Source organism: Erythrolamprus reginae, chromosome Z (genome assembly GCF_031021105.1).
Source record: "Erythrolamprus reginae isolate rEryReg1 chromosome Z, rEryReg1.hap1, whole genome shotgun sequence".
Lineage (NCBI taxonomy): Eukaryota > Metazoa > Chordata > Lepidosauria > Squamata > Dipsadidae > Erythrolamprus > Erythrolamprus reginae.
The window spans coordinates 146140532-146158908 of record NC_091963.1 but is presented as its reverse complement, the minus strand read 5'-3'; the positions used below and the strand labels follow the sequence as shown (position 1 = coordinate 146158908).

General features: G+C 41.3%; 1 protein-coding gene and 1 gene segment (V, D, J or C); both read right to left on the bottom strand.

Annotated features, from left to right (window-relative positions):
- LOC139154299 (uncharacterized) overlaps positions 1 to 18377 on the bottom strand; it is a 1065525-nt gene that overhangs the window by 11433 nt on the left and 1035715 nt on the right. Inside the window, exons 9-11 of the mRNA XM_070728717.1 lie at positions 5770 to 6034; positions 4179 to 4502; positions 980 to 1300 (exon numbers count right to left, since the gene is read on the bottom strand). Of these exons, the coding sequence (XP_070584818.1) occupies positions 980 to 1300; positions 4179 to 4502; positions 5770 to 6034 (910 nt within the window). The remainder of the gene's footprint in view (positions 1 to 979; positions 1301 to 4178; positions 4503 to 5769; positions 6035 to 18377) is intronic.
- The window catches only part of LOC139154462 (Ig gamma-2C chain C region-like), a 96410-nt gene that overhangs the window by 51835 nt on the left and 26198 nt on the right, over positions 1 to 18377 (bottom strand).

Below are 18377 nucleotides of genomic sequence, written 5' to 3'. Positions count from 1 at the left end.
TATGAGGTTGGACTAGAAGACCTCCAAGATCCCTTCCAACTCTATTATTCTGTTATTCTGTTACATAACTGCACTCAGAGAGGCAGGTTATATTCAAAAGTTGGTGTTCCACTAATCACAGTAAAGAAAAACAATGCAGCATCTCTACCTGGATTCTGAGTATCATTATGCAAATGGATGTGTAATGAAGAAAGGGCTGAGATCTTGCAAGATCTCATAAGATAGTTCTACATGAAATTTCTACATGAAAGTTTGATGATGATTTGGATAGTTTTGAGGGAAAGGACTATAAGGCCCAATGTACATTCTTTGTTGCTCATAATATACCTTTTCACATGGGCTCCTCAGAATAATAACCATGTAGCTGCATAAATAATCATATTTGTCAATGGGTGGGTTCTTCTTTCCATTAATGGACCTGCCTCTCAGCCATGGTGAAGTGCTCAAACCAAAGGATGTTTGTGACCTATTAGTTTTTTTTAACCCTTTACAGTTAAGAATGCATTGTAGAAGTTCCACCATGCCATATGACCAGCAACCAATTGCTGTGGGTGGGTGTGGCCATGGTGGGCATGGCCTAATTGGCCTCCTGCATTAAGGCAGTGGTGGCATTTGTCTCCTCCGCAAGCTCTGGAGGCTTTCTTTGAGCCTCTGGGAAGGCGAAAATGGCCTCCTTTGGGCTCTGAGACACTTTGGAGGCCAGAAATGGGTCCATTACTAGACTTCTGGAACTTCCAGGAAGTCCTTTTTTTGTGCTTCAAGAGCTTCTGCATGAGCCTTGGCATCCAAAACAGGCCAAGTGGAGACTCCTCGGAGGGGCAGGGTGGGATGGGCAGGGCCATTCAGCAACTACCAGTTCGACAAACCAGATATAAAATTAGCATCCAGTTCTCCCAAATGGGTCCAAACAGGCTGAATCCCATCCCTGCATGTGACTCATTGTGATGCCTTCAGTGAGCACCTTAGAAAGTCCACTTACCAAAGGGTACCTTTTCATACACCACATATGGAGTTTGAGAAGTGGGGTGGTGGACTATACAGCAGTAGCTGCCTCCTTTTCCTCCATGTTGATCTCTGTTGACCTTCAAGATGCTGTACACTGAAAACCCATCTACCGTCTCTGTGGCGATCCCATTTTCGTACAGCTTTTTGTCCAGGGATACATTATTTCTTTCCCACGAGATGCTAATGTCCGCTGGGGAAAATCCACTCACATCACAGATGAGAATGAGGGCTGTGGTGCTCTTGAGGGAAACCTCTAGTGGGGCTCGAGTAATGATGACGGAGGGTACTTTCATTTCTAAATGGAAAAGAGAAAAGAAAACACGCAGGTGTTTAAAAAAGCAAAACAGCATGGTACTTTTCTCCTATTGAGAACATCATTGCAGCTGAATGAGTCCAAGGCCTTGATATTAATTTTGAAACTCCTGAAGTGTTGAGATTGAAAGAAATAACTTCAGGAATGGAACAGGAGTATTTCACAAGATTTTTAAGTGTTGGAACACATAGAACCTGGAGGCAAGTCATTCCAGTGACAATTGTTGGAACTATCGGGAAAATTTTCCTTCATTCTAGGTCAGTGATGGCGAACCTTTTTTTCCTCGGGTGCCGAAAGAGTGCTATCGTGCATGCGTGAGTACCCACATCCATAATTCAATGCCTGGGGAGGGGGAAAAAAGCTTCCCCATCCACAGGGGTCCCTCTGGAGGCCCGATAGGCTGTATTTTGCCCTCACCAGGCTCAAGAGGCTTCCCTGGAGCCAGGAGAGGGTAAAAGCGTCATTCCCCCATCCCCCCAGGAGGCTCTCTGGAAGCCAAAAATACCCTCCCAGAGCCTGTGTGTGAGCCAAAAATCAGCTGGTCAGCAACACATGCATGTTGGATCTGAGCTAAGGCAACGGCTCATGTGCCAGCAGATATGGCTCTGCATTCCACCTGTGGCACCTGTGCCATAGGTTCGCCATCACTGTTCTAGGTCTTCTCTAGATCAGTTTTCTTGAGGGTTGCATCAGGATTGTGTTTGTCCTTAGTGGGGTGAACAGAGTGGGATCAGTATTGGGTTACTACCCAGTACACGCCACACTTCGCACCAGTAGCAAACATGGTGCTGCACACATCTCTCTGCATCTCTGGCATGCACGTATATGCCCCAGCGAGATTTTGCTTCTACATATGCACAGGAACCAAAATCTCACAAGGGGACACATGCAAGGGAGAAATTTTGGAATCTTTTTTGCTTTTGCATATGCAGGGAAGCAAAAAGTCACTGAAATCTTGTGTGGGCACATGTCCTCTCACAAGATTTTGCTTCCTGCGCATGCGCAGAAGCAAAATCTTATTGGGACGCGCGCACATGCATGCCAGTGACCAGAAACTGTGTGCGCATCACACTGGTAGTGATGGTAAGTAGCAACTCCCCCCTGGGCAGGATGGGTGTGACCAGCTCAACATCACTCATGTTAAAGGTGCCTGTGATCAGTGCTCTGCCAGCAAAAACAGACTCCCAAGCTCCATTTTCAATTGCAAGGCATTGCAGGCTAATCGATTGATTGATTGATTTGATTTGATTTGATTTGTATGCCGCCCCTCTCCGGAGACTCGGAGTGGCTAACAGCAACAATAAAACAGTGTACAATAGTAATCTAATACTAAAAACGATTAAAAACCCATTAATATAAAAAAACCCATACATACATACATACATACATACATACATACATACATACATACCATGCATAGAATTGTAAAGGCCTAGGGGGAAAGAGGATCTCAATTCCCCCATGCCTGACAGCAGAGGTGGGTTTTAAGTAGCTTACGAAAGGCAAGGAGGGTGGGGGCAATTCTAATCTCTGGGGGGAGTTGGTTCCAGAGGGCCAGGGCTGCCACAGAGAAGGCTCTTTCCCTGGGTCCCGCCAAGCGACATTGTTTAGTTGACGGGACCCAGAGAAGACCCACTTTGTGGGACCTAACTGGTCACTGGGATTCGTGCAGCAACAGGCGGTCCCTGAGATAATCTGGTCCGGTGCCATGAAGGGCTTTATAGGTCATAACCAACACTTTGAATTGTGATCAGAAACTGATCGGCAACCAATGCAGACTGCGGAGTGTTGGTGTAACATGGGCATATTTGGGAAAGCCCATGATTGCTCTCGCAGCTGCATTTTGCACGATCTGAAGTTTCCGAACACTCTTCAAAGGTAACCCCATATAGAGAGCGTTACAGTAGTCAAGCCTCGAGGTGATGAGGGCATGAGTGACTGTGAGCAGTGACTCCCGGTCCAAGTAGGGTCGCAACTGGTGCACAAGGTGAACCTGGGCGAACGCCCCCCTCGCCACAGTTGAAAGATATTTCTCTAATGTGAGCTGTGGATCGAGGAGGACGCCCAAGTTGCGAACCTTCTCTGAGGGGGGGCAGTGATTCTCCCCCCACGGTAATGGACGGACAGATGAAATTGTCCTTGGGAGGCAAAACCCACAGCCACTCCATCTTGTCTGGGTTGAGGTTGAGTTTGTTGACACTCATCCAGGCCCCAACATCCTCCAGGCACCGGCACATCACTTCCACTGCTCTATTTCCAGGGTGGCCCCATGGGCCAGATCTAAGCACTCTGCAGACCAGATCTGGCCCCTGGGTCTTGAGTTTGACACAACTGCTTTGAGATGTTACACTCTCAAAGGTTTATATTTACATCAACATAGTAGGAAGGGAGTTTGGAGTTCATCTAGTCCTACAAGCAGGAGACCTTACACCATTTCTGACAAAAGATAGTCTAATCATGGATTTGAATCATGATAGAGTCATCACAGAATCATGGCAGAAGCAACCATGATGATTACGGGCCTGAAGGCTAAAACATATGCAGGAATTGGGTATATCTTGTCTAATGAAAAAGAGGACTATGGATAACATGACAGCAGTGTTCTAATATTTTTTTTAACAGATTAACAGAGTTGGAAGGGACTACATTCTATAGTTGCCAACACTGGAAGCTTTCAGGAAGAGATTGAGCTGCCATTTGTCAGAAATAGTGCAGGGTCTCCTGACTGGGCAGGTCGTTGGACTAAATGATTTACATGATTCCTGGTTTGCATATTAAAACTTTTTATTTTATTTTAAAGACATTTCATTCTTGCTTCCCTGACAGAGCAGCGTTTTAAGGGGTTTGGCGATCTACTCACGAGTGGGCTTCTTGATGGTAATTTCTTTTTGGTGTTCTTGAAAACAGTTCCCAATTACTTTGCAGGTGAAGAGGGTGCCCTTTTCCCACTGTTCCAAAGACACTGAATGGTTGCTTCTCAACTTCTGACTTCCATTAGCGTCTGTCATCACCATCTCATTGACAACTTTATTGCTAGGTTTGCCATCCACAAGCCAGGTGATCTGAGCACTCTCAAGGTTAGAAGAAATCACGGTGCAGACGAGGATGGCTGATCTATCAAGCAGGCTTTTGTAAGATGGCTTGGTAAAAACCATGGTGGGTTGATGCATGCAACCATAACACACTGTGGAGAAGGCCATGAGAGAGATGGCACAAGGATTATAATATAGCTAGAAGCTTCGCTACGAAACTGAACAGGCTTGATAAATTGACAAAAAGCTTGAAAATCGATGACATTTAAAGTTTGAACATTTTTGTAGAATGTGAAAGTCCTTAGCATCAGAGAGCATTAATATAAGGCAACTGGCAGTTGGAACAGAGTTCTTTTCAAGTGGGGTGGGGGACTAGATCTTCTAAGTCCTTAGCATTAGACCGTGTTAATAAAATACTATATAAGAATTACTAATGATCTGATGGTCATTTTGAAAAATCCTTTCTTAGCAAACACCTAGAAGCCAAAGGGAACATTCATGCCAAGTTTCAAGTTTGTAGGCTTTACAATATACAGCTTCACACTACTTTCCAGCCCTCTCTAAGTAAAGAGTCAGCCTATTGGCCTCAACAAACTTGGTCTTCACTTTACCAACCTTGGAAAGGGTGGAAGGCTGAGTTAACCTTGAGCCTGGTGAGATTTGAAGTGCCTAATTGCAGGCAGCCAGCAGAAGCAGCCTGCAGTACTGCATTCTAACCACTGCACCAAAGCTGTAATGTCAACATTTATTTTTATATATTTCCATCTACATCTACATCTATTTGTTTGACCAACCACTCACTAAATACCTCAACAGAGGTTAAATCTCATGGTATGGAAGTACAACAATAAAATCATGAATTGTACTACTCTGGACAGAAAATATAGTCCTTATGTCATTTTGCTTGGCTCGTCTAGCAGTCTGACCAAGTGGTTGAATTCTATTTACAATGCTCTTCATTTATATGGATAAGGGATCATATTTCCAGACCATAATCAACACAGTGTAATCCAGATGGACTTTTCACACTACATCCCTAATGCATCTCCATTAGGTCAGGGGTCCCCAATATCTAGGGACCCAGTACTGGGCTGCAGCCCATTCAGAACCAGTCCACGGAAGTGGAGATGAGGGTGCTCCACATGTGCAGACCCCCTGTGCAAGTGGCAAGTGTGCATGCTCACAAATGAAGCCACATTTGCACATGCAGACTCATGCACCCACTGCTGGTGTGGAACCATTCCCACATACAAACACACACACACACCACCATCACTGCTGGTACTCAAAGCCAGAAAGTTAGAGACTCTGCATTGGATGTTCTGTTTTGAAATGGATATATTACTGGAAACCCTGACAAATGATCTGCCTGGATTGCTTCTTACCCATCCATCATTCTATAGCCCATAAAATGCTCACCTTGACATTTGCTGGTATTCTGCATTGTGATGTTTTGACTGTTTGGTGGTCGTATCACTTTACAGGTGTAGAGGTCCCCTTTGTCCCAACTCTCTTTGCTGATGTTCAGGTGGATGAAACTAAAGTAACCCTTCTCTACCACAGCTCTCAATGCCACCTCTTCTTTCCCTTGCAGCTGTACTCCATTCTTCAGCCATTCCACTTGAGCTTTTCCACTACTAAGGCTTCTCAGGAAGCATACCAGCTCCACGTTGACCACTGAGATCTGTTTGCCACAACTGGGGGTTAAGATCTGAACATCAACTGGTTGCAAAGGTTGCAAAATACAATCTGAGAATACAAAGTAGAAAAACGTTGCTGTTTTGTTGGAAGAGCCATACTAAAGAAATGTTTGTACAGTGATACCTTGTCTTACAAACTTAATTGGTTCCGGGACGAGGTTCTTAAGGTGAAAAGTTTGTAAGACAAAACAATGTTTCCCATAGGAATCAATGGAAAAGCAATTAATGCGTGCAAGCCCAAAATTCACCCCTTTTGCCAGCCGAAGCGCTCGTTTTTGCGCTGCTGGGATTTCCAAGGCTCCCCTCCATGGCAAGCCCCACCTCCGGACTTCTGTGTTTTTGCGATGCTGTAGGGAAATCACAGCAGGGGAATCCCAGCATTGCAAAAACAAATGCTTTGCTGGCAACGGAAGTCTGGAGGTGGGGTTTCCCAGCGAAGGGAGCATCAGTGAAATCGCAGCATCGCAAAAACACCAAAGTCCTCGAAACCCCACCTCTGGACCTCTGTGTTTTTGTGATGCTGTGATTTCACTGAGGCTCCCCTCGCTGGGAAACCCCACCTCCGGACTTCTGTTGCCAGCAAAGCACCCGTTTTTGTGCTGATGGGATTCCTCTGCTGGGATTCCCCTGCAGCATCACAAAAACACGGAAGTTCAGAGATGGGGTTTCCCATGGAGGGGAGCCTCAGGGGAATCCCAGCAGCACAAAAACGGGTGCTTCACTGGCAACGGAAGTCTGGAAGCGGGGTATCCCAACGGCGGCGGTGGGTTTGTAAGGTGAAAATAGTTTGTAAGAAGAGGCAAAAAAATCTTAAACCCCGGGTTTGTATCTCGAAAAGTTTGTATGATGAAGCGTTTGTAAGATGAGGTATCACTGTACTTAGGGAAGCTGCCTTCCTGGCATTCTGCCCAAATAGCAAACATTGAGAACATCACCTGTTTCTCCTTAACTCAGTGGTTCTCAACCTGGGGGTCAAGACCTCTTTGGGGGGGGGGGGGTTGAACAGTCATTTCACAGGGGTTGCAAAAGACCAAGGGAAAAGACAAATTTCTGATAGTGTTAGGAACTAAAGCTTCTATTCTGGTGCCTTGAACATATTTTTACAATCTGACCAATCAGTTTACAGTGGGGGTGTCGCTCTGACCTTCCTGGCAATCAGCTTAAAGATCTGTTTGGAGAATTGGTGCTAGACTTATGCTTGAGGGTCAACACAACATGAGGAACTGTATTAAGGGGTCATGGCATTAGAAAGGTTGAGAACCATTATCTTAACTAAAACCTGGAAATGGGGATGAATTGCTACCAGTTTGGCCTAAATTGTGCATACCAGTCATGGCAGGTGCCGCTGATTCAAAGAACTGCTTGTTGCAGCAGCACAAGCTCCGCCCACTCACCTGGACATTTACCATTTTCCTCTTTTTAACCTTCTGTGCATGTCCAGAGCGCCATCATCTACCGATGACACAATTTTCAGCATTTTTTTTACAATGTCTCTTTGTCCTGAAGAAGCCCACCCACCTGCCCTCATCTTAATGTCAACCTTTATTCCTCATTCGAAGCACAGCTGAGAAGCTCCTTCTCAGGAGATGCTGGGGGGGAAAAATGCTGAAAATTGCATCATCAGTGGGTTCCTACCTCTGTGGTGCTCAGGACTACACCAGTAGGAATCCACCACTGATGCATCCCCTTCATGCATCACACCTCAAACACATGCATGGCACAGAATTAAAGAAAAGCTGGTGGGTGGGAGGTGTGCATACAGGCACAGTGGAGCTGGGCTGGAGAAACAGCCGGTGTACCCACAGAGAGGGCTCTGCATGCCACCACGCGTGCCATATGTTTGCCATCATGCTTCTTTAGTTTTTATCCACACCATTGTCCCTTCAAGCTTCACCTACAGACCTGGCAGAGTCCCAGCTCCATATTTACTCATTGGGCCTCTGGTGGCCTTATCCTCACATTGTTTACCCCCCCTTTTTTGTATGTAATATTTTTATTGATTTTTTAAAAAAATATGAACACGCACACAACATAAAACAGGTGCTCTGTGAATAGTGCCCACCACCAGATAAGCATTCACACTCCACCTTCAAATCGGGGTTTTTCCTTGTATATACCATTTTAACTCAAAAGCAAAATATCTGTTTACATATTATAGAGTGATTCCAATTTATTCCTGTAGCTTCGTCTCGGATTCTACTCGCCATATACCGTTTTACCTCGTCCCATCGTCCCATCAGTTCTCGTAAGTCAGTTTCATTAATCGAATTCATCTTTTTATCCATAATCTCAAATTGAATATGGTCCACCATGTACCAGTACCAATTTTGCATTGTTCATTTTGTTGCATCCTTTCAACCCAAGACTATTACGCCTGAGTGCTTTCTATCGCTGCTTGTTTTGTTTCTCTAAATTCTCCCATCACATTGCTTTTAACTAATACTGCCATTTCCTTAGTATATTTAAATATCCATCGTATATTTAAACATTGTTTACCCCTTTGAAGAAACTTACATTTGTTGCTGAAGATAACTGGGAGAAGTTCTTTCTTTTCTTTCACTAAGCATTTGTAAGAAACTTCAGGGTTGGAGGAAGAGACAGTGAGTTGGCTTGTTGTGAACAGGTACTCTCCACCCATTTTGTCTGTTGAGAATTTTTTTGGTTTAGGATGGTCAGGCTCCGGTTCCCACATGATTTCCAAAGACTTCATGCCATGTTCAATGAGCAGGCAAGCAAAAGTTACCATGCTAGTATCTTCCTGGCTGAAGCTGCAGCAGGGCCGAAGTGGAAGGATGGTAGGATTTCCCATTCCTGTAGGAGAGGGGGAAAGGAGAAAGGATGAGGAGGGGGGAGGGGGAAGAGGAGGGGAAGAGGAAGCAGAGGAAGAGGAAAGTGTTGAGAAATAACTGGAAACATTACAGGTTGGAAACCAATCTTAAATGAATTCAGAAATTAAATAAGTTAAATTAAATTAAATTAAATTGAATTGAATTGAATTGAGTTGAGTTGAGTTGAGTTGAGTTAAGTTAAGTTAATTAAATTAAATTAAATTAAATTAAATTAAATTAAATTAAATTAAATTAAATTAAATTAAATTAAATTAAATTAAATTAAATTAAATTAAATTAAATTAAATTAAATTAAATTAAATTAAATTAAATTAAATTAAATTAAATTAAATTAAATTAAATTAAATTAAATTAAATTAAATTAAATTAAATTAAATTAAATTAAATTAAATTAAATTAAATTAAATTAAATTAAATTAAATTAAATTAAATTAAATTAAATTAAATTAAATTAAATTAAATTAAATTAAATTAAATTAAATTAAATTAATAGCAGGATACAAACTAGATGGGTCACTGGGACAAGAGATTTAGTCGGGGTAGGTTTCAAAAAATTTAGCAACAGCTTTCTGCCTGGTTGCTGGGTGAGTCTGGCCCAGTCGGGTTCCTGCACCATGGTTCCTGGGCTCTGGAGGCTTTCCTTGAGTCTCTGGGAGATTGAAAAAGGCCTCTCTCAGGCTCCAGAGGTCATCTGGAGGCCAGAAACAGACCTGTTTTCAACCATCCTGAACTTTCAGTTTTTTTACACTGCCTGAGTCTCCACACATGCCCTGCACTTACCTGCATCCATAATGGGCCCTGTGGAGAATCCCTGGAGGGGTGGAGTGGGTGGGGCCAGCCAGGAGTGGGATTTGGGGGTTCTCCAAACTGCATAGAGTCTTATATATATATAAGATTCTATGTGTGTGTGTGTGTGTGTGTGTGTGTGTGTTAAGAAACCCAAAAGACAAAATCCAACTTGAAAACCAAGGAATCTATGAAATACCATGCAAAACATGTGCAGTCACATACATTGGACAAACTAACCGAAGAATAAAGGCATGCATTGCAGAACATAAAAATGCAGTCAAAAAAGAAGAAAAAACTTCCTCCCTTTTCCAGCACATTAAAAAAACAGGACATGAAATTCACTTCGAAAAAACTAAATTACTCTCCAAAACAGAACACGTATATAAAAGAATAATCATGGAAGCCATAGAAATAGAAAATCTCCCCCTCAGTATGAATAAACGTGAAGACACATCCCACATACCAGAAATTTGGAAACCAGCCCTAAACAAAAAAAAAACCCATATCACAATCATCACCATGTCTTTGGAGAGGGGCGGCATACAAATCTAAATAATAATAATAATAATAATAATAATAATAATAATAATAATAATAATAATGTTAATCCTTTAACTAAATGTGATTCCACCAACCAATCAAATCATTAAAACACAACCACCCAATCAATTTGCAACATTCAAACCAAATCTCCATCCCCACCACTATTTATAAGGAACAAATGGCAGTTGCAAACAAACTATATTCAAAGCAGCATGAAGCTAACAACTTTAGCCTGATGATGGTGAATGTGATTTCATCGAAATGTCGCATAGACACTCAAAATGTTACATGGGGTAAAACCCGAACTCAGAACAATCTATACACACACACACACACACACACACACATATATTATATAATATAAAGTAAAAGGACTGTACAGGTACCAATACACATGTATATGAACTTGGAGTGTATAGTGGTACATATGGTGTTCGCCCTAGAACAAGGACAGAAGCACCAGCCTGAAGATGACGAGTGGGACCTTGTCGAAACGTCACCAGAAATCTCTAAATCCTACACAGGAAGAAACCCGAATATGCCAAGACCTTCATACCTTCATACCTGTACACCTGAAAATCTACGGAAACAATTATATATTATATATATATATAATATAAAAGGACGTACAGGTACCAATACACATGTATATGAACTTGGAGTGTATAGTTGTACATCAGGTTACACACTTATATATTGAAAAAAGGAGGAAAAAGGAAGAAGAAAGAAGGGAAAGGGAAAGAAGGAAACAAAAAGAAACAACAAAAAAAGAAGAGAGAGAAAAGAAAAAGAAAGAGAAATAAATTCATATCTATAAATTTGTCAAATATCGTGATTGTTGACAACGTATCTTTTGACCCGATTACTGTACAGCTTCTAAGATCTTTACTATCAGCATACATAATATTTGTGAAATTCTGAACTTGGGCTTGAGATAACATTTTTGTCTTTTTGAACAATTTGTCTTTTTTTCATTGATTTTTGTTGTTGTTTTGTGGATTTTTGGGTTGGTTATTTGGATAGAAATTATGGACTTCATAAACTGCATAGAATCTTAGCTAGAGGTTCTCCAAATCTCTTGTGAACCACCAGCATCCCACCCTTGGATATCATCTTCCAAGCTTTCAGACTCATAATGCAGCCTATTCTTAGGAAACCTCTCTCCAGTAGAGAGTTTTGGGCTGTTCGGTGTGTGGTATTTATATGGCTTTGATTTGATTTAATTGGATTTGTAATGCCGCCCCTCTCCGAGGAGTCAGGGTGGCTCACAGCATATACAAAAAACAGAAAACAGTAATAAACAATCCAATTAATAATACATTTAAAACAATCTTTAAAGTTCTATCATTACCATTCATTCGACAATCATACTAAGAACATTCATTGGTCGGGGGGGAGATCTAAAGACCCCAGACCTGGCGGCAAAGATGAGTTTTTAAACTCTTTTGGAAGGCAAGGAGGGTGGGAGCAGTGTGAATCTCTGGGGGGAGCTGATTGCAGAGAGCCGGAGGCCCCACAGAGAAGGCTCTACCCCAGGTCCCATCTGCCAGCATTGTTTGTTGACAGGACCCTAAGGAGACCAACTCTGTGGAACCTCACTGGATGCTGGGATTCGTGCAGCAGAAGACGGTCTCGGAGATAGTCTGATCCTATGCCATGTAAAACTTTATAGGTCATAACCAACACTTTGAATTGTGTCCGGAAACAGATTGGCAGCCAATGCATGCTTGATGTGTGTGGCTTTTTATTTGTTCATTGCTGGCTATTAACTCTGGACTTAACCCCGATGCTCCTTTTCTCTCTCCAAAGGTCGCAGTTTGCGATCTGATTGGGCTCAGAGGGCTTGATCCAGAACAGAGGGTCTCCTGGATCCCAAGGGGAAAAACGCCATTGCCCTGGAGGGAAGGAATTGCCCCGCAACTTCGGGAGTGAAGAATCCTGCCTTAGCCAGCTGGGACGTGGCCATAGCAGCACAACCACGTAAGAGGAAGGGAAGACGTATTATAAGAAGTCATTTGAAAATAAAGATCTACAGAGAAGATGAAAAGAAAAGGATAGAGTAAGTTTAAAAACTTTCTTTTAGATTCCACAATCTTTGAACAGTTAAGAATCTGAAAGTAATAAGGCGAACAAAGAGAAGTTTTCAGAGTTAAATCCTTGGGCGAGTGGAAAACTACCAGCTGGAACATTTTTTTCTTTTGTGAATGAATTGTAAGAAATAAAGAATAAATCTGTCTTTATGTGTGATCCTATCCCTGGAAAGAATGAAAGAACTCATTTTTTACATTAAAACTAGAGGATGAGGACTGGTACATTAATAAATTAAATCAAAGAAATTGAAGAAGATAAAAGCAAAATTTTAAGCGGCTGCTGTTTCCCGAACTCTTTTTTTGGAAGACCTGTCTTTTTTGTCGTTTAATAACAAAGAGAATATGAAAATATGCATAAAAGTTAAAAAGGATTAGAACATAAGTGGAACAGATTATTGGATATTGAAAATAAAGGATAGGCTTCTATGGATTAAATCTGACTTTAGAAATTTGATATTTGTACAGGAGTGGACTATTTTGAAAGAGACTGGATTGTAGATGGACTAAATTGCATATATCGGATGTATATATAATTATTTGAACATCTGTGTAAAAATGGACAGAAACTCTAATTTGGATTACAATTGGATTATAATTTGGATTATAATTGAAGATATTTTTTTCTTTGGCTAAAAGACTTTTGGATTCTTTGTTCATTATTTGGAATAACGAGACAAATGGACTAAACAAAGACTAAAGATTAAGGACAAAGAGAACAAGGAAGAAAAAGAAAAATCATAAAGAAGCTTTTAATTAAGAACTCCTGAAATAGACTGCAAAAAAACTCTCCGGAGACTCGGGGCGACTAACAGCAACAATAAAGCAGTGTACAATAGTAGTCTGATGTTAGAAACAATTAAAAACCCATTAATATAAAAAACCAAACATACATACATACATACCATGCATAGAATTGTAAAGGCCTAGGGGGGAAGAGGGTGTCAGCTTACAAAAGGCAAGGATGGTGGGGGCAATTCTAATCTTTGGGGGGAGTTGGTTCCAGAGGGCCGAGGCCCCCACAGAGAAGGCTCTTCCCCTGGGTCCCGCAAGCGACATTCTTTAGTTGACGGTACCCGGAGAAGATCCACTCTGTGGGACCTAACTGGTCGCTGGAATTCGTGCAGCAGAAGGCAGTCTCTGAGATAATCTGGTCCGGTGCCAAGAAGAGCTTTATAGGTCATAACCAACACTTTGAATTGTGATCGGAAACTGATCGGCAACCAATGCAGACTGCGGAGTGTTGGTGTAACATGGGCATATTTGGGAAAGCCCATGATTGCTCTCGCAGCTGCATTCTGCATGATCTGAAGTTTCCGAACATTTTTCAAAGGTAGCCCCATGTAGGGAGCATTACAGTAGTCGAGTTTCGAGGTGATGGGGGCATGAGTGACTGTGAGCAGTGACTCCCGGTCCAAGTAGGGTCGCAACTGGTGCACAAGACGAACCTGGGCAAACGCCCCCCTCGCCACAGCTGAGAGATGTTTCTCTAATGTGAGCTGTGGGTCGAGGAGGACGCCCAAGTTGCGAACCTTCTTTGAGGGGGCCAGTGATTCTCCCCCTAGGGTAATGGACGGACAGATGGAATTGTCCTTGGGAGGTAAGACCCACAGCCACTCCGTCTTGTCTGGGTTGAGCCTAAGTTTGTTGACACTCATCCAGGCCCCAACATCTATTAGTCTTCTCATCGTTCCTATCACACAACTCCTCTCACTTATGACTGTAGGACTGTAATTTGTTGTTTGTATCCTTACGATTTATCTTGATTGTTTCCTAATATTATTTGCTTGCTTATTTGTACCCTACGACAATCATTAAGTGCTGTACCCTGTGATTCTGGATGAACGTAACTTGTCTTTATATGTACACAGAGACCACCAATGACAAATTCCTTGTGTGTCCAATCACACTTGGCCAATAAAGAATTTGATCCTACTCTACTCTATTCTACTCTACTCTACTGTACTCTACTGTACTCTACTCTACCCTACCCTACCCTACCCTATCCTATCCTATTTTCTATTCTATATTCTATTCTATTTTGTTCTATTCATGGATGGGAATGGTCTTTTGTAATAGAATGCATGTGTGACCTTGACGAAAGAGAAGATTTGAATTGAATGCTTTATTTGGTCAGATATGATTAGACACACAAAAATCAGACAAGGGGGCAGGAGCTTGCAGACACCTGACCATCAGATGTTTCATAGAAACATAGAAGACTGACGGCAGAAAAAGACATCATGGTCCATCTAGTCTGCCCTTATACTATTTCCTGTATTTTATCTTACAATGGATATATGTTTATCCCAGGCATGTTTAAATTCAATTACTGTGGATTTACCAACCACTTCTGCTGGAACTTTGTTCCAAGGATCTACTACTCTTTCAGTAAAATAATATTTTCTCATGTTGCTTTTGATCTTTCCTCCAGCTAACTTCAGATTGTGTCCTCTTGTTCTTGTGTTCACTTTCCTATTAAAAACACTTCCCTCCTGAACCTTATTTAACCCTTTAACATATTTAAATGTTTTGATCATGTCCCCCCTTTTCCTTCTGTCCTCTAGACTATACAGATTGAGTTCATTAAGTCTTTCCTGATACGTTTTATGCTTAAGACCTTCCACCATTCTTGTAGCCCATCTTTGGACCCGTTCAATTTTGTCAATATCTTTTTGTAGGTGAGGTTTCCAGAACTGAACACGGTATTCCAAATGTGGTCTCACCAGCGCTCTATATAAGGGGATCACAATCTCCCTCTTCCTGCTTGTTATACCTCTAGCTATGCAGCCAAGCATCCTACTTGCTTTTCCTACCGCCCGACCACACTGCTCACCCATTTTGAGACTGTCAGAAATCACTACCCCTAAATCCTTCTCTTCTGAAGTTTTTGCTAACACAGAACTGCCAATGCAATACTCAGATTGAGGATTCATTTTCCCCAAGTGCATTATTTTACATTTGGAAACATTAAACTGCAGTTTCCATTGCTTTGACATTTTATCTAGTAAAGCTAAATCATTTACCATATTACAGACCCCTCCGGGAATATCAACCCTATTGCACACTTTAGAGTCATCGGCAAAGAGACTCTAAACCTACCAAACATTCCCCTATGTCACTCACAAACATATTAAAAAGAATAGGACCCAGAACAGACCCTTGTGGCACACCGCTTGTAACCTGTCTCTGCTCAGAATACTCGCTATTAACAATAACTCTCTGATGTCTATGCTTCAGCCAGCTTGAAATCCACTGAACTATCCAGGGATTAAGTCCAATCTTCACTAATTTATCTATCAGCTCTTTATGTGGAACCGTATCAAAGGCTTTGCTGAAGTTCAGATAGGCAATATCCATGGCACCACCTTGATCCAACACATTTGTAACATAGTCAAAGAAATCAATGAGATTAGTCTGACATGATTTGCCTTCAGTAAAGCCATGCTGATTTTGCTGATCAATAAGTTATTGTTTTTTAGGTGTTGATTTATCCTCTTTTTTAGTAGAGTCTCCATCATTTTAACTATAACTGATGTCAAGCTAACTGGCCTGTAGTTACCAGCTTCTTCTCTACTGCCCTTCTTGTGGATAGGTACAACACTGGCCATTCTCCAATCCTTAGGAACATCTCCTGTTAACAGGGATTGGTTAAACAAATCAGTCAGGGGGGTAGCAATGACAGATCTGAGTTCTTTAAGAACTCTGGGGAGGATGCCATCTGGATCCATTGCCTTATTTATCTTTAATCGTTCAAGTTCTTCTAAGACATCAGCTTCTAAGATCACTGGAGCTGAATCCGTACAGCTGGAAGCAATGCTATATCCCTCTATAGTATTATTTTGTAAGGTGTCTTTTGAGAAAACTGAACAGAAGTAGTTATTGAAATGGTCAGTGATCTCCTTATTCCCATCAATGCATGTATTATTCCCGGTACTAAGCTTCATGATACTGCAGTTTTTCTTCTTCCTATCAGTATTATATCTGAAGAAGGTTTTATCCCCCTTCTTTACAGATTTGGCAATTTCTTCCTCTTTTGAGGCTTTAGCAGCATATATTATCTGTTTCACCTCCTTCTGTCTCATTTTACACACCTCTCTATCAGCTATACTTCCAGACTCTTTATACCTCCTATAGCCTTTTTTTCACTGACTATAGCCCTTACATCATTGCTAAACCATAGCGGTTTCTTCTTCCTTTTACCTTTAGTTATTTGCCTTACATACAGTCCTGTGGCTTTTTAGATGGCCTTTTTAAATACAGTCCACTGGGTGCTCGCTCCTGCCATTTTATCCCTCCCCTTTAATTCATTATTTAAATATTCCCCCATTGCATTAAACTTTGTTTTTCTGAAATCCAATACTTTGGTTGCAGTATAGGATTGCTCACAATCAGTTTTTAGATCAAACCACAAACATAGATGGTCACTGCAACCTAAATTTTCTCCTACCTTGACCTCTGAAAACCAATTCCCATTCGTAAAAAACTAAATCTAGAATATTCTCCCCTCTAGTTGGTGTCTTAACCAGCTGTGCCAGAGCTGCTCCTATAAAGGTGTCTACTATATTCTTACTTTTGCATGTAAGGGCATTGGGGATATTCCAGTCAACATCAGGCATGTTGAAATCACCCATAACTACAATATCTCCCTTTGCTGCCATTTGGGTAATTTCATCCACCATCTTGTTGTCATATTCCTCAGATTGCTCTGGAGGCCTATCGATCACCCCAATTCTAATGACAGAACTGTCTTTATTTTGCATGCAAACCCAGAGAGTCTCCAGATCTTTACATGTATTTTGAATTATTGTTGTTTTTAGACTTTCTTTAACATAAATGGCTACTCCACCTCCCTTTCTCTCTATTCTATCCTTCCTATACAGTGTATATCCTGGCATGGATATTTCCCATTCATTAGAAACCATGTCTCAGTTATGGCAACCAGATCCAAATTATCTCTAGATATTATGGCCATTAACTCACAGAGTTTGTTGCTCAAGCTTCGAGCATTCGTGCACATTACCCGAAGAACATTATTTTCATTATTAGTTTGCCCCTTATCATCAACAACTACATCTATTTTATTTAGCTCCCTTTTCATAAGCTTCCAGAAACTGATTTATCCTCATTGGTCGTGGACAGAAATCATCCACATCAGTTAAATCTCTGTCCCATTTACCTAGTTTAAATGCCTGTCCAAAAAAGTTCTGAATTCCTCACCGAGCACCTGGGTACCTCTGTATGATGGATGCAAACCATCCCTCTTAAACAACTCCCTATTAGACCACCTACTGACATCATCACTTACATAGCCAAAACCTTCAGCTTTACACCACTGCCTTAACCACACATTAAACTCTCTGATACAAGTTGCTTTATCCTCCTGGCCACAAACCGGTAACACCTCTGAGAAAGTCACTGAGTCAGTTATTTTACCCAGCTCCACACTTAGACATTGAAAATCTCTTTTTACTACATTAACATTTCTCTGACACAAATCATTTGTGCCAAGATGCACCACCACATCAACATTATTACCTTTACCTTTACTTTTTCAGATGTTGGTCTTCCTAAGTAAACTAGAAAGGAAACATGATCAGATTCACTAAATCTACTTTACTGCAAGCCTATATTAAAATTAATCTTGCAAGTCTGAAGGTAAAAACTCCCTGTCCTCTACTTTTACCTGCTTGCTCCATTAAGGTGGATATTTCCTTAGCATCTTTTTCTGACAAGAATTCTGTAGAATTCTCCCCCTTCTTGTCAGGGTTACCAATTCATTCCATTGTATCTTTTGATGAAGTTTGCCAATCAGTCAAATCAGCTATCAGTAGACAAGTAGAGATAAACTACATGTGCACACCATTTGGAAGAAAAATAAAATAAAAAAGCTAAGAAGAAAATGAAAAGACACAAAAGAAACTGAGACCCAGATAAGTAGAGATTAACACCAGACAAATAAAGGAAAAACAATGCCCAAATCAAGATTACCAGGGAGAAAAAAGTCTAAGAGTGAGCTACTATATATAAACAGGAAGAAATCCCCGCACTCACTAGTT